The 15,913-nt window shown below is 47.3% G+C and overlaps 1 protein-coding gene across 1 annotated transcript in view; it reads right to left on the minus strand.

Moving 5' to 3' along the window:
• Positions 1 to 15,913, minus strand: part of LOC144768866 (adenosine receptor A2b-like) — a 45,960-nt gene that overhangs the window by 16,730 nt on the left and 13,317 nt on the right. Inside the window, exon 2 of the mRNA XM_078652873.1 lies at positions 7,584 to 7,976. Within this exon, the coding sequence (XP_078508999.1) occupies positions 7,584 to 7,960 (377 nt within the window). The 5' untranslated portion in view covers positions 7,961 to 7,976. The remainder of the gene's footprint in view (positions 1 to 7,583; positions 7,977 to 15,913) is intronic.

Consider the following 15,913-nt stretch of genomic DNA (forward strand, 5'->3'; position numbering starts at 1 on the left):
TTGAGGTATGATGGTTAGTGTGTTTACATATGGTGTAGTTGATTATTTTTTATGTTGAGTAGTGTGTTACCTTTGGTTTGAACTGATGTGTGACATTGCAAACACTGTAAGCTGGGGGTGAAAATTAAGGTTGACTTGCTACAGTGTGTTTGGGGCACGAGACCTTAACTCATGAATTTCAGGACTTTTTAGCTAATATATTAGTCAACTGTAAGTCCATTTCAACTTTATGTTTTGTAGGGAAATTTATTGTTTTCCTGTGTTTCTTTTATTCTGCGTGTTGACATACTATGTTGTTTGTATGGATATAAAACAGTAGGTATGTTGGCATATAATGGCGGGTGTGTTTGTGTATTATGTTGGTTGTGTCAACGTCAACGTGTGATGCTACTTGTATTGGTGTATGATGGTGAGAATATTGTCCTATGCTGTTGATTGTATAAATGTATGATGTTGGTTGTGTTGATGTATTTTGATGAGTAAATTGGTGCGTGATGGAGGTTGTGTGGGCATAGGAATGTGGGTGTGTTGAGCTTTGGTTTTGTGTTTAATGGTAATGGTAATGCTGATGTTGGTAGTGGTAATAATGGGGGTGTTAAACTTGTTACTGCTGAAGATAATTGTGGTAAGGGTGGTGGTTTGGGTAGTAATGGGGATGCTGGTGGTAAAGGTATTGGTTCTAATGGTAATGGTGATAATGGTGGTGGGAGTGGTAGTCTGTGGGGCCCCCCATATGGCCATTTGGATCAGGGTATGTCCATCCGCATCCCTTATGTGGCCTTTGATGTATTTTTCAGGACGAGGGGACAGAGTCCCTGAGTCCTGTAATGGCTGCCACATCATATTCTCCATGTTATGGCCAACCAATCCTTTTACGCTCACCCTCTTTCAATGGAGAATTAGAGCATATCTGGACAGCATCGGTCCAGATATCTCTAGTTTTTTACTAGCTTTAATATCTTCATTCCCACAAACACCTTTTTAAACACTAATTTCTGGAAAACGTCAGAACAGATTTACACCAAATAACAAAATGTGTGGTCTCTGTGTAACGTTCAGCCATTTTCTTTGTATCAGAGGCCATACTTTCCTATGGTAATTAACATGGGAAATCACACTTTTGCTTGGACCCCCTTGACAGAGTAGTGTGAAATTTCCATTAAAGACCGAAATGGATGAACTTTTTTAAAACATATTTCTTGCAGATTTGTCGAACTGCACCAAAGATCTAAAAGAAATTTTAAAAAACTCTTACCTCAATATCACTACACATGGTGACTCTAGATAGATAGATAGATAGATAGATAGATAAGCCCTCTCACTGAATGTTTGCCCAGGGTTTCTTACAGAAAAGATATGTTTGCTAAATCCACTCTATAGTGTGCAAGGGTGTGCTTGTCAGTGTACTGATTAATGGTCTAAGAGCAGCACTGTAATTGTGAAAGCATTTTTTTCGCCACTGTGTAACCATAGGGCAGATTTTTCACAGGAAAAACATTTTTATATTGTGTTAATAACTGCGGGGTTATTTGACGAATCCTATTTAAACTTTCCAAAAAAAGTTTATTCACCTCAGTTCCATCCTGGAAATGTTTTCAGGGATATCCGTCTAGCAGAGGCTGAGAAAAAGGGGGGATATCCAAATGCAATTTGCCCATGCAATTTACATAGTTATAATTAGACAATGATAGAGACATAGGGCCACATGTATCATCATTACAAGTAGCGATTACCTAATTGTGATTTTCTCCAAATCGCAATTAGGTAATCGCTAATCCTAATGTACAAAACTGTTTTCAGTTTTATTAATAAATTCTTAATGGGTCGCAAATAGACCTATTGCAATTTGCAAGCCATTAGGAATCTACGCCATTATAGGGATGATGGCCTGCTGAGGTCAGCAGACCACTATGTCCGTGATTGCTTTTAATTAAAGCAATCTTTTTTTTGTAAAGCAGTCTGTTTTTCTTAAAGGAAAACGAGATGATTTACAAAAAGTAAAATGAAAAGTTTTCTTTTCATTTTTTTAAGGAAAGGCAAAGGTCCGTGGGACCAGTGCCTGCTCTTAAAAATGCTTTTACAATCATTCACAAAGGGGAAGGGGTCCCTCGGGGTCTACTTCCGATTTGCAAATGTGTTACCACCTACTTGAAGTAGGTGGTAATATGCTAATGTTTTGCGACCGAATTCACGGTCACAAAACATTCATGCATGCCGTTAGGATTCGCTATTTGGAAGGGACGCCCTAAACACGCCCCTTCCAAATACCGAAAGCAAACCCATTTTGCGATTCGGTAACAGGTTACTTAATTGCAAATTAAGGTTTGCTGCATCCAAAAAGCATTTTTTGCGTGTGCAAACGGGCTGATTCTGCGAATCGGCCTGTTTGCGAATGCAATAATACTTGATGCATGTGCCCCAAAATGGCTTAACAGAATAACACCAAAGATAGCAGAAAGCTAGATCTTTACCAAGAAATCATGCTTTTTGTGATTTGGTATAAATCTGTTTAGCAGTTTTGGAGATATTAAGGTTACAAAAAAATATATATAAATTGACAGTTGATCTCTCAGGAGTGCCTCAGCAGTCCCTCGAGAGTTCTGAGGGCCTGGGAATTTTAAAACAAAAGTGTTTTGATTGGCTGAGCAGACTTTATCCCCATCAGCCATTTTGCTCCTGTGGGACCAAGATTTGCCCACAGGAGTAAGCTCTCTGATTGATGTGCCAGAACAGCAGAAGAAATGTTGTGCCTGCAATTAAAGGACATCATGCAGGAACGTGCTGCAGGCTCTCTCACAGCAGATTTAACAGCCTGATTCATCAAGAAAGGAAACTGCGACTCACAACTTGCGATTCACAGCGAATCGCAAATGGAAAGGCGCAGATCGGAATTCATCATAGTTAGCGAGTAATTAAAGCGAATCGCACACGGGCGCAAAAATCGATAGCGAGAATATAAAATCGCCGAAAATTCGCTATTACCCAGATATTCCATCTCTATTTAGCGCCATCGCAAATCCCCATTAGCGACATCTCGCCAGTAGCGAGATCGCACCAACGGGAAGTCGCTTTTCGAGCGCCGTGATGACATCACAACCAGGAAGCAGGCAGTTCCCACCCCCATTCTGAACAGCGAGGCTGCAGCTAAACAGAGAGCTCCTACCGGGACACCACCAAAGTAGCGCAATTCACCCATTAGCGACAGTAGCAATGTCAGAGGAGTCTGCACCAGGGCCCAGTGACACCGGGCGCAAGAGAAAGCTCAAGTTTTCCGAGCAGGAGTTGGAGCAGCTCATCGAGGGAGTGGTTGAAAACCACGCAAAACTTTTTGGAAAGGACTCCCGGAGGGTGCCAGAGATGGAGAGACGTCGCATCTGGCTAGGAATCTCAGCTAAAGTGAACGCTGTGGGCGTGACACACAGGTCACTGGACGAGCTCAAGAAGAGGTGGTACGACCTCCGAGGTCGTGCCAAGGAGAGGGTGGCAGAGAGGCTGGGCGAGACATCTGGTACTGGGGGCGGAGAACCTACTGTCCCTCCCAATACCCCCATGGAGGACCACGTGGAGGACACCCTTGAGACAGAGGCGTGCATAGGTGTCACCAACCTGGACTCATCCCGACCCAGCCAAGACAGCCAAGGTAAGTGGCATGCGACTGCGACCCTGTCCCCTACCAATGGTCATGGCCCTATAGCCTCCCATATACATTCCAAGTCATTCAAACAATGCACATGAGATCATGGCCACAAGCATTGTGGGACATGTAGTCTGCCCATAATGTAAAAGAACCCCAATGCAGCCTCACATATCCCAAAATGAGCTATCGCTAAGCCAGGCAGGGAATGTCAACCAGCATGCATGTAGCAACTGTACGTGTGACAGATACATGCTATTAATGTAAGTCCAATTCCCCTCACAGGTGGCGCCGACTACAGCAGCGACAGCGACATGCTGCAGATCGATGAGTCAGAAGAGGATGCCGAGGAGGTGCCAACACCAACACCTCCCGCACCATCAGGCGTAGCACCACACACCGCAGCCAGGCCAACACCAACCGCTCCAGCACCATCATTGGCAGCACCTAACCCTGCAGCCAGGGCAAGACAAACAGCGCCAGCACCATCCGGCGCAGCACCTAACCCTGCAGCCAGGGCACGACAAACAGCGCCAGCACCATCCGGCGCACCACCTAACCCTGCAGCCAGGGCACGACAAACAGCGCCAGCACCATCCGGCGCAGCACCTAACCCTGCAGGCAGGGCAACACCAACAGCACCAGCACCATCTTCGCCAGCACCTAACCCTGCAGGCAGGGCAAGACCAACAGCTTCAGCACCATCAGGTGCTGCACCTTTGCCAACCACAACTCCACCACCAGCGGCACCATCTACTTCTGGTGCATCAACTGTGGTGACTGTCCACACACCCACTGTGGGCAGCCAGCAGAGCAGGCATGTCAGGGCTCGCCACCATGACACATCACACAGCGGCAGGAGGGGGATGGCTGTGCGCATGCCAGGCATGAGCACTGAGCGACGGATGCTACGCATTCACCAACAGCAGGCACGACGGCAAGGGGCCATTCAGCTGCAGCTACACAAAATTGGCCGCAATGTGGCCAATGTGGGTGACAGGATTGAGCGTATGACGGCAGCCATGGAGGCCAACACTGCTGCACTCATATCGCAGCGCAACTCCGCCCGCCGACGCCACCGGAAGCTCCTTACGCGCCTGACAGCCTACACCCGCTCAAACTACATAATGGGGAATGCCACCTCCCAGCTCTCACGACGGTGCCTGGCGCAGCAGCAGCAGCTGATCCAATGTGTCGAGGATGTTGGACGGGTGTTGGAGCAGGTCACCACTGCCGTACTGGCACTCCATCCTACTGGTGAAGGCAATGTGGGGAGGGACGACACCAGTGAGTGCGCCTCCAGTGTCAGCAGCCTGTCTGCCTCAATTGTTGGCGTGTTACGCCGCAGCACCAGGCCGACTGCAGGGACACGTGCCGTCCCAGAGGAAGAGCCAGAGCGTCGTTTGGGGGCAGCACGCCGGAGGCGCAATTGACTTACTAGAACATTTCCTAGATAATGCTGATGATACAAGCATGTCCAGTGGCTAGTTAGGAGCAGTATGGCGCAATACTGCTGCAATATCATGAATGTAGACATTACGTTATTATTGTGGATTTAACAATAATATTTATTCATGCAACATACATGGGCCTCCAGTCATTATTTACATTGCCATGCAGGAGTGATTGTTGGGTGAGTGGATTGTGGGCTTCAGAAACTGTTCATAGTGATGTGGTTGCGCCGTCTGTGTCCTTCAGCAGGGTTCTCCCCGCGTGCATGACGCACATGTGCTGGTGGACGGTCGTCCCCTTCAGACTCACTGCCAGAGATCTCTACTGGTATCCGGCGCTTGGTTGCAATGTTGTGTAACATTGCGCAGACAGCCACAATGCGGCAGCACACATCAGGACTGTAGTACATGGCCCCACCTGTCTTGTGCAGTATGCGGAACCGGCTCTTGAGTAGGCCGAATGTCCGTTCGATACAATTCCTTGTCCGTATGTGAGAAACATTGTACCGCCGTTGCTGTGGTGTAGCCGGGTTGAGGTATGGGGTGAGGAGGTATTCCCGGAGGGCGTAGCCACTGTCACCTGAATGAGAGGAGCAGAGGGTGAGTGCCTGTGCTGCGCAGCTACATCATTGCAATGTGTAATTGTTGACAATGTGTACTTACCAAGTAGGTGTCCTTCCCCAAATTCTCCCCTGGCCAGTCGTGTGTGGAGGCCGCTGTGCCGGAATATAAAAGAGTCATGGGTACTCCCTGGGTACTGGGCCACGATGTCAGTAATGATAGTCTTGGCATTGCAGACCATCTGTATGTTAAGGGAGTGGTATGACTTCCGATTCCGGTACATGTACTCCGTCGCAGCTGGTGGGCAGATGGCAATGTGGGTGCAGTCTATGCATCCTATCACAGGTGGGAAATGGGCCACATTGTAGAAGTTTAACTTTGTCAAGTCCAGTTCCTGTTGGCTGGTGGGGAATTTGCTGTGTCGGTGTAGCTGGGTGAGCATTGCGTCAACAAAACTCCGGAGGCAGCGTGACATGGTGGGCTGGGATATCCCCCCTGCAGCCGCTACTATCCCCTGGAAGCTCCCAGAGGCCAGGAGGTGCAGGCTACACAATACCTGTACATGTGTAGGCACAGCATTGGTCCGCCTTGTTGGGTCCTGCATCAGGGGGTCAAGGTCGTGTATGAGTTGAATTATCATGGCCCCATTTAGCCGGTACTTCGCATAGATCTGCTCCCTGGTTTGTCCCAGCAGGGTGATCCGCTGGCGGAATATCCTCTCCTGTATTCTGCGTCTCCTCCGTGCTGCTCGCTGTAGCCTTCGCCGCCTGACCAGCATGTACATTCCTGGCATTGTGAGACACCAACTGCTGCTGCTGCATCTCCTTATGTGTGTTTGGTCAGCCCTTTCCCTGTTCCTGATTGGCCAACGGTTTTTCAAAATTTTCGCTAATCACTTTCATGGTTACCACCTGCTTTGGGTTGTCCTTAATTTGCGCGGCGCTAATAGAGAAATTGAGGTTTTTCGCTATTTGAGAATTTTCATGAATTCCGATTGCGCTTGTATTGCGCATTCGCTAAATGTATTCTCTAATTCCGTGCTTTGGCGCAAACCTACAGGGATTCTGCGAATATATTAGCGAATTCGCAATCTTTGGTTAGCGCTTTGGTTATTTTCTTCATGAATGCCGATTTGGGAAATTGCGGGCGCAATGGCATTTTCGCTGCTATTGCGCCCGCTATTTAGCTTGATGAATCAGGCTGTAAGTCTTGTTAGGCTCTCCTATGAGCCTAATATACCACCGCTGTGAGACCTCCGCAGCACTGCCTGCCCACCCTGGATTAAAGTCGTAATCCGGCAGGAGGGCTCCCCACAGCCTTGGTGATCTTCCTTGGACCACGGCAGTCGCGGTCCCAGCCGAAGACCGCCAAATTCGTAATAAGGGCCTATGTATGTGCTTCCTCTGTCACAAATTACTGATATGCACATTTTCGAAACTTCGACCCTACTTACACAGATTCAGACACAAGATCCTTATCACTAGAGCAAAGTGATCTCATTCTTATTAACCTGCCCTGTTGGATGAAGCAGTTTATGTTTCCAGGGTGTGGAAATTTGGCCAAAAGGTATGTTTTAACATGGAAGTCTATGTTTGATGAATAGGAGAGTCATCTGCCTTTGCCTCTCCTATCTTTTATATGTGTAGACAACTGCCTATGTGCGAAAAGTCACTAGTAGTAACTTTACACTCGCAAATTCTTTCTAAGATGCCTCTGACACCTGATTTCAGGGATAGACACATGTAAGTTTGCATGCAGGAGTAAACGTACATTCTGAATTGATAAATAGTTAAAAGGATAGACTTACACCTTGTGGCAAGAGTAAATGTACATGTGAGTAACTCTTCAAGCGTAAAGTTACCTTTGTAAATAGGGCCCTTAAAGTCAGTCAGCCCACCTTAACCCCATCCATTCCCAACCCACAGCCAGTGGATTACCTGAGCGGGAGGCGAATGGCCAGGTATCGGTCCACGGCAATGGCAAGGAGGCTGAACACCGAGATCTGCGTGACGACCAGCACCAGGCAGGCTAAAAAGAGGCAGCCATGGAATTCCATGTGAAAGCCCACACTGATGGTGATGGCAAAGGGAATGACCAGCAGGCCCACAGTCACATCCGCTACAGCCAAAGACACAATGAAGTAGTTAGTTATGCTCTTCAAACGTGGGTTTGAGGCCACAGCCCAGATGACCAGTAGGTTGCCGGCCACGGTCAGGAGGGCCAGCAGAACCTCCACCGTGATGTAGACAGTGAGCACTGCACGGGCTGCAGTGTCCATCGCAGGCACAGACGGGCTGGGTGTCCACTGGATCATTACTCAGTCAGAGGGCCTGCAACAGATAGAACAAACCAGGGGTTAAAGGTCAAAAGTTCACATGGCCTTAGGTTATGTTAGAGGTCAAAGAGGACACCCGTTTATTTGTACCTTCATTGGAGGTCTAAGAGAAGAGCCATTTCACAGGGTGTTAAAGGTTAAAGAGAACCTATGTCATATTTGTGGTTAGAGGTCAGAAGTCGCAGAACCTACAGAGGGTATCTAGATGCGCGGGTCAGGCGTTGGAAAGAACACATTCTTCCTTGGGGTTGGAGGAAAAGGAAATAAAGAGGTGTCCCAGGGATTGAGGTGAAAGAAGGCACATAACTATATCTGGTAGATGCCAGTGAGGACAAGCCCTTTACACAAGGTGAGGGTGTCCAGAGGACACACACTCTTAGCAGAGGTTAGAGGTCAGAGGTCACAGGCCCCCATCATCTTCTGAGCTTCAACATCAAACCACTGCACCCACACTATAGATGATCCTACTCAGACAGAAAACACACTGTCCTCTGCATTGATGTCATGAAGACCAGGGCGTGAGGGTACTCAACTCCCACCATGCTGCAAAGCCACGCTAATGGTAACACAGCAACACACGAATGTCTGCTTCCAACCGAACAATCATAATGAAGTATCCCTTCATCTGTGTGACAGGGGCCAATGGCAGCAGCTTATGCCTCAGAAATATCCACCAAAACCCCTAGGTGCTCTAGGACTGGCAAGTTCATCTAATCACACCCATTCTTTGCACCACTCACGAAGGCTGAAAGATGGTCAGTTCCACTGGATTAAATTAAGACTGCAGATTCACAAAGGAGACTGATTTCTGAAGAATAGCACAGATATCCCAGGTACGGACAAAGCTGCAGAGTGATTAATCAGAAAGGAGGGAAATTATTTCCATTAGAGGATTGAATACACTACTGAAGGCAGGGGCACAACACACGCCTGTACGTCTCGGGAAGATTACACTCAAGCACCTCTGTGATCTTGTTACTGTGGTTTTCAATATGCTGTCATCAATTCTCAAAATTTGCAACCCAGTTCACACATATTGATAAACCATCTGGAGGTGGTCATAGACCCTGTACTATGTGATACATCACCCATAGCGTACTTTCTACTGACAGAATAAATTAATAACTTTATTGTAAATTAAATAAAATCAGCATAATAAAATTCATTAAAAAATTAATAATAATATGACAGAAGCGAGAAGTAGTACTTACCGATACAGAAACTAAATACCAGCAGTGGACGCCCCACATGCAGAACATGATCAATTAACAGCAATTCACACAGTGCTGTTGCAGTATAAAATTCCTAAATGTCATGAAGCGGCCCACCATTCTAAGAATCTCACCATAAAAAGCAACACGGTCATCATGAGAACTGCATAGCCACATATCTACGTATAAGTGGAGAAGCCATTTTCGTCTTGCATATAATAATATTGGCAGGGTCGGCTCCTCCATGTGGGCGGAGGAGCGTTGCCCCACTGCTTTCTAGCAGTGCAAGAAGCAAAAACATAAAATGATATTATGAATACCATTTTATGTTTCTGCTTCTCGCACTGCGAGAAAGCAGAAGGGTTTGGTTGGCAGTAGGTGCGTGGGCGGTCCTTCTGCAGGGCAGGGGAGGAGTGGCTTGCCCACTGTTGTGGGAGCTGCCCCAGGGCCAACCAAACCAGTCATACGCACTCTCTGTTTTCTACATGTAGACTGCATGTAGCCTACATAGAGAAAACAACCTCCACATAGACACCTGTGTGGTCGGCGTCCCAGCCAATCACAACTTTGCCATTGCAGCGTTTTACTTCACTTAGGGTAGGAGAGGAAGGCTGCCTGCTTCCTGGGACTCGGAGGGACGCGAGGCAAGGTAAGTTTTAATTTTGAAATTAACCCCCTCACGGCCCCCACCCGCAAGTCATGCCGGCCACAACTGAATATTGGTCAGGTGCAAATCAAATGCATTAAACTTTTGGTACTACATTGGTAAACGTGCAATACACACTGGACCAGAATTATTTAGGCTTTGCAGCATTGCAAAGTGATGCAAAGGGAAGCATTGATATTGGCATTCCAGCACAAATGGTATTTCGCACTGGGAAGGGGCCTTTTACAGGGGTAACTCACCACAGGCACCTATAGGTTTTGACAAAAAGCCAGATCTACTAGGATGGCCAGACTGGGCTTTGTGTCAGAAACTAACACTTCCTTGAAGTAGGCGCTAGCAAAGGGTCGTGTTTTCATTTCTCAAAACACCCACTCATGATGTGTGCTGAAGGCGCAGCTCACATCCAGTGCTTGGGGTCCTGATATGTTTGTCTCGACATAGGAATTTGTACAAGTAAAGTATGCTCCAGTGCACATTCTATACCAGATCTTTGTGTGTGTGGTTGTGCAACGAGCAAGGCACCATCTCCCCTTGTGCAACACAGCACAGCAGATTTAGTTGCTGCACTGCGTTGCATGAAAAATATCTTACATCTGGGACTCTGTCTTTATTTGCTTTCAATGGTGCTCTTATTTGACCTGCAACACTTACCTCACCAAATACCACTCTTGTGTCACCCTAAGCTCTTTTAGAGGTTTGAAAAAAATTCTGGCCAAAGATTGCCCGAATGGATGCCTTTCTCTACTTCCTGCCAAACTACATGTTTCAAGGAGTCTTCACTTGCCAATCACAATTAAAGGTATTGAGTCAAGAAATGCAGCCTCCAAATCGCAGACTGCTGTAATAAGATAAACTCCAGCCTGATTTGACACGGAGGAGGAATGAGGAAGAGGGTGGAGCTTTCGAAAATCATTACATTGTGCTGTAGTCGTACGGTGACCACCTAGGTCCAGGTTATCGCAGACTGCGTTTCCAGTCCTGAACCTTTCGCCTGCAGAACATTGGCTTGCCGAGCAAATATCACAATCAGAAGCAAATGAGGTGGATTTCCAGCACATGTGTGAAGGTTCAACACTATGGGCATGATCGAAATGCATTACAGGTTTCACAGCATCGCCGGGCAATCTGTGGAAGGTGGTGTTATGGGAGATTTGTTGTGTTTTTAGGCCTGGGTAGAAGTAGCCATCACTTCTCAATGTCCAGTTTCCCTTCAAGATGACTTAAAGCCCCATCCCCTTCAATGTAAGTCAAAGTTACATCGGGCCGTGATGGCCAGAAAGTCATGCATAACCGGTTGGCGGTCTCCCGGTTATGCGCTCTCATAGGCCCAGCCCCCTCCCTCACACTGTGAGAAATGTGTGGGTGTGAGTTTGGAGGGAGCGTCGCCCCACTGCTTTCAGCAGTGAAAATAAAGGAAAAATAGCATGATAATAACACGTTGTTATTATAATTGTATTTGTTTCTGCAGCGGGCAGCGTGTTTGCGGGGCAGGGCGAGGCTGCCCTGCTGTCAGAACAGGGGGGAAGAGTGTTGGCCACAGTGTAAGTGTTCCATGACAGATTGGACAGCCCTCTCAGGCCTGCCAAACAGTCATGCGTACTTTGCATGTTCTCCACACAGGCTGCATTACAGCCTGGGTGGAGAACATGCCCAGGCCCCAGCCCCTGGCTGAGTGCCGAACCACGACACTCAGACCAAGCACAACGCTGCATTGCAACACTGTGATTGGTCAGGGGAGCCTGGATGTGCTTCTTGTTCCTGGTTGAGAGAGATGTGGCAAGAAGACGGAGGAGAGACGCAGCGACGACGGAGGAGGGACGTGGCGAAGAAGTATGTTTTTTTTTCAATCTTTTTTGCAACCCTCTCTCTCCCACACCACGCCCCCGCCACCCCCAATCTATACCAGCCACCACTGCCCCTATTGCTATTGGTCCAAAAAGCAGCAGAAAAAAGCGTTCCGAGTAGACTCTGGTCGTACATTGTTTTAGTCGCGACCTATTTTCCAAGTTCTCGCAACTCTTCTCAAGCAACATATTTATTGTATCCACCATCTACGTGTTTAATTTACAGGGACTCCATACTGTGGAAGGCAGCCCCTGGATGCCAGCCTGCCACACCGACTCACTCCAACAACTGTGCGGTAATAAAAAGAAACTTATAGCAGCATGAATCAACGGTCACCAATGACAAACGCACTAATTTGTAGTTAAATGTATTTTTACTTACCTGTGTCCCATTAAACTTAAGGCAGCCATGCTGACTCAGCTCAGTCTTAACCTTGTCACACCAAAATGGGGGAGAGACGAGATAGAGAGACAGCCTCTACTTCTATCCCGCACTGCCTCACTTGACGCCGAAGAGCACACACTGCCAGGAAGCCCCTGATCAAACCATCGCATTTCTCTCTGAGTTACAGCAGCGCCAGGATTGGCTTGAGCAGGCGGCCTCACCGTTCATTAATGAGGCTGCGGGCTGCGACTTTGAGTCACCCCCGGCTCACTAATGCGCAAGTGGAGACGCCTCTAATGTGCATGATGGGCTGGCCGGAGAAAGGCAGCCGTCCACCCTGACAAGCGCACTTGGGGCCAGGTGCACGAAGCATGCTGCCTCTGTGCTTCACCAATACTGTCTGTTAGTCTGTGTCAATATAAGCCCCACCCCTCAGGCGCCGCCGCATTGGCTTCTCAAGGACCTTGCCTTATAGGCACTCTTCCGTGGCAAAGACTTTATGTATTTGTAACAGGGCACAAGTCCTGAAAAAAGAAGTGGGGGATGCTGACGTCACGACTGGAAGTGACATCACGAAAGGTGGCTTGCACCATCAGACTCATTGCCTCCCCTCGTTCTCCCCTTAGATGCGATTGCATCAGAGAAGCGAGTGCGTGACATACAGCTGAGACACTTCATGTGTACTGTCTTTTACAGCTCAAAGGAGGTGTCACTACAGCACACACATTAAGACTCTGGCAGTAGTTTGTTATCGAGCTCCCGGTAAAATAAGTGGGGGGACGCCGTCCACCCGCGTGGTGCCCTAACTCGAGCCCTGATTTGAAATAGCGCTCACCTTTAAGTGCGGGGGCTAAAATACAAGTGGGTCAATGCCGAAAAGCCCTAAGGGATGCACGATGCTGCAGAAGCCTACAAAAGAGCAGGCAGACACAGCCAGCCTCTTAACGTAATGACAGCAAAACAATTCAGGCAGGCAGAGAGAAAAAAAATACACTTTGTATTTGAATAGTGAATGATTATGAGTAATGACGGCCTTAAGAAACTGCTTTAGACTTCTTCCAAGTGGGAATGAGTCCAATTAATTGTCTGTCTTTCAACCTTTGTCTTGCTGTTTTTTCATACTTGCTTGTTACCTGCTTTGCCAAATTATCCCACGTCTTTTGGCGCCAATCTATACATGAAAAGTGAAGGATTGTTTGTGCATACCTGATGTGACAGGACAATACATGCAACTGATCTAACAGCAATACCAGCTCCTTATCCTTCCTATTAAACCTTTGAAGTTACACATTACTGTAAAATACGCCCACGGCCCTGAGAAGCATTAACATCGAATTCCTCTGCTTTGCAAGCAATTATGAGCACTGTAAGAATGCAGGAACACACAAGGAGAAGTAATTTACAACCTGAAATTGGAACATACTTCCCTTGCATGCAGGGTTGGATTGGGATTGAAAATCGGCCCGGGCACGCAAAAAAAAAAAAAAGAGGACCACATTTGCATAATCACTCCTCAAATCACTGCTTTGGCGTAATCTAATAAAAAAAAATTAGGAGGGGGTAAAAAAAATGAATGTGTTAGTTTACAGTGGTGAAACAAGTGAGGCCACTTCTACTCAGGCCCCCTGCCACCACTCAGTATGTGCACACATTAATGGGCCGGCCCAGCGAGACAAAGGGAGTGACACCTCTTGCTAAACGGAGGTAATGAGCGCCCATCCGCCTCTAGAAAGGCCATTCAGACACCCACTGGGTCGCTGGCTGTATTCGAACAATAGAGACAGCGCCAAAATGGCCTCCCAGACTGCTAAAAAAAGAGGCCCACAGCAGCCCTCGGACACCGGCCCCTCGGGCAATGCTCGCGTTACCAATCCGACGCTGCTTGCGTGAGGAATGCTCCCTAGTGGCGGCTTCTGCGCAATGGCGGAGGAGCGTCGCCCTACTGCTTGGCTCAGAGCCAGTAAATGAAAAATAAATCAATGTCATGTTTTTTGGGAGGGTTTTCTCCGGCTTGAGTCAGCTGCAGGGTGAGAGGGTTTGGGGGAGGAGTGCCATGTGCAGGCTGTCTAAAACACACATTCACACATAGATTCTCCAGCCCAGCTGCATTGAGTAGCCGGGCTGGAGAAACCCCACAGACTCCTTGGTCTGGACAGGGCGTCTTTCATGCCCACTCAGACCAATCCCCACGCTGCTCTCATGTAAGTGCAATGCGGTGATTGCAGGGAATCCGTGACGTGGCCCCAGTGCTTGATTCTGGGCTGAAATCTTCAGATAAAAGGCTGAAAATGGAGTTGTGCCTTTAAGCAGACATGCCAACCCTCCCGATTCAGGCGTGAGACTACCGATTTGAAGGCTAGTCTCCCGCCTCCCGATTCCTGCAAGCAAAAACCCGATTCCTCGGGGTTTGTTGACAGGGCTTAGTATTGTGTGAAGTGCTAATTTTTCCAGCAATAGTCAAAGTGGCCATGGAGGGGCTCTCGATGGGGTGAAAAAACAACAAAGGGTCATTAACAAGGCAATTGTCTTTTGAAGACCTGTGAAGTAAGGGGGGGGGCGTGTGTGTGCACAGGAAGCTGTTTTCGGCTGGGGTGTCACACAGGGGCGGGGGGGGGGAGGGGGGGACAACACTTGCATCACCCTCTCAGCCTGCCATTGCGCTCCATGCTTGTAAAAGGTAAGAAAAAAAACGTACATTTGTGTTTCAAATGTCCAATCCTGCAGCAGCACACTTCCAAAGCCCATACACGCCAGTAACCCAATTTGAAGCCCCATTCTCCCGATTTTAAAAAAAAATCTCCCTCTTTGCTCTTCTGAAATGTTGGCATGTATGCTTTAAGCCGTTTTCAAAGAGAATGCATGCATATTTTCAGAACATGAAACGTGTTACTGAAAAACGTAATTTAGCAGAAAGATTGGATCTGTAATTCTGTGGTGCGGTCGGAGGCATTTTTTACTTTCATAACACAGGACCTCCTGCTTCAGTGAGGTTACTGGAGCAGGGAAAAACTCTCAGTAGAAATTAAAACCCCAGTCAACCTTTCAGTTTTCATTTTAATGGCAATATCGCACACAAATACACATTAACATGTACAGCCAAGAGGATTGTGATTATAATTTCAATGTTTTATTCTTCTATGCAAAAATCTATTTTTTTATGTGTCATCTGTCTTTTGTAAAATAGTATTATTATTTACCTGGACAGTATACCATCATTGTTTTTAACACAGGTTTCAATGAAAACAGGATTAGAAATAATAAAATAATTTACCATGTCCTCTAATTCACAACCATACATACAACTCTACAAACATACAATAGTGAAAAAAATGATTTTCTGTGAAATGATAATCACAATCCTCTGAGCCGTACGTTTATGTGTACTTTTCTGAGGTATTTCTATGAAAATTCAAATTGAAATGTTGACGGGGTTCTAGTTCTGTATTGTCAGTCTCGATATACTTCAGATGAGAAATAATTTAATGTGTCTTTAAATTGGAAGTCAGGTCTGGCAATGACTCTGTACGGTATTGCTCTGAACGATTATGATTATGGGGCAGAGAGGGGGAGAATAAAAACAAAATATTACTCACCTGCTGTTGGTCGCCGCCATGATGCTCTTCTCCTACTTTCCTGGCAGTCCATGGGGTTGCGCAGTCAGGCTCCAAGACTCCTCTATGCGAATCCAGGTGCTGCGCTCATGCTGGTAATACTATTACCCAGCATGAGAGAAGCGCCAGGATTGGTCTGAGTGGGCTGGGTTTGTGCTCACCCAGGGACTGGGAGCCTGTGCCTGTTCTCCACCCGGCTGTGCAACACAGCTTG

The sequence above is a fragment of the Lissotriton helveticus genome, chromosome 7 (assembly GCF_964261635.1).
Source record: "Lissotriton helveticus chromosome 7, aLisHel1.1, whole genome shotgun sequence".
NCBI classification, from domain to species: Eukaryota; Metazoa; Chordata; class Amphibia; order Caudata; family Salamandridae; genus Lissotriton; species Lissotriton helveticus.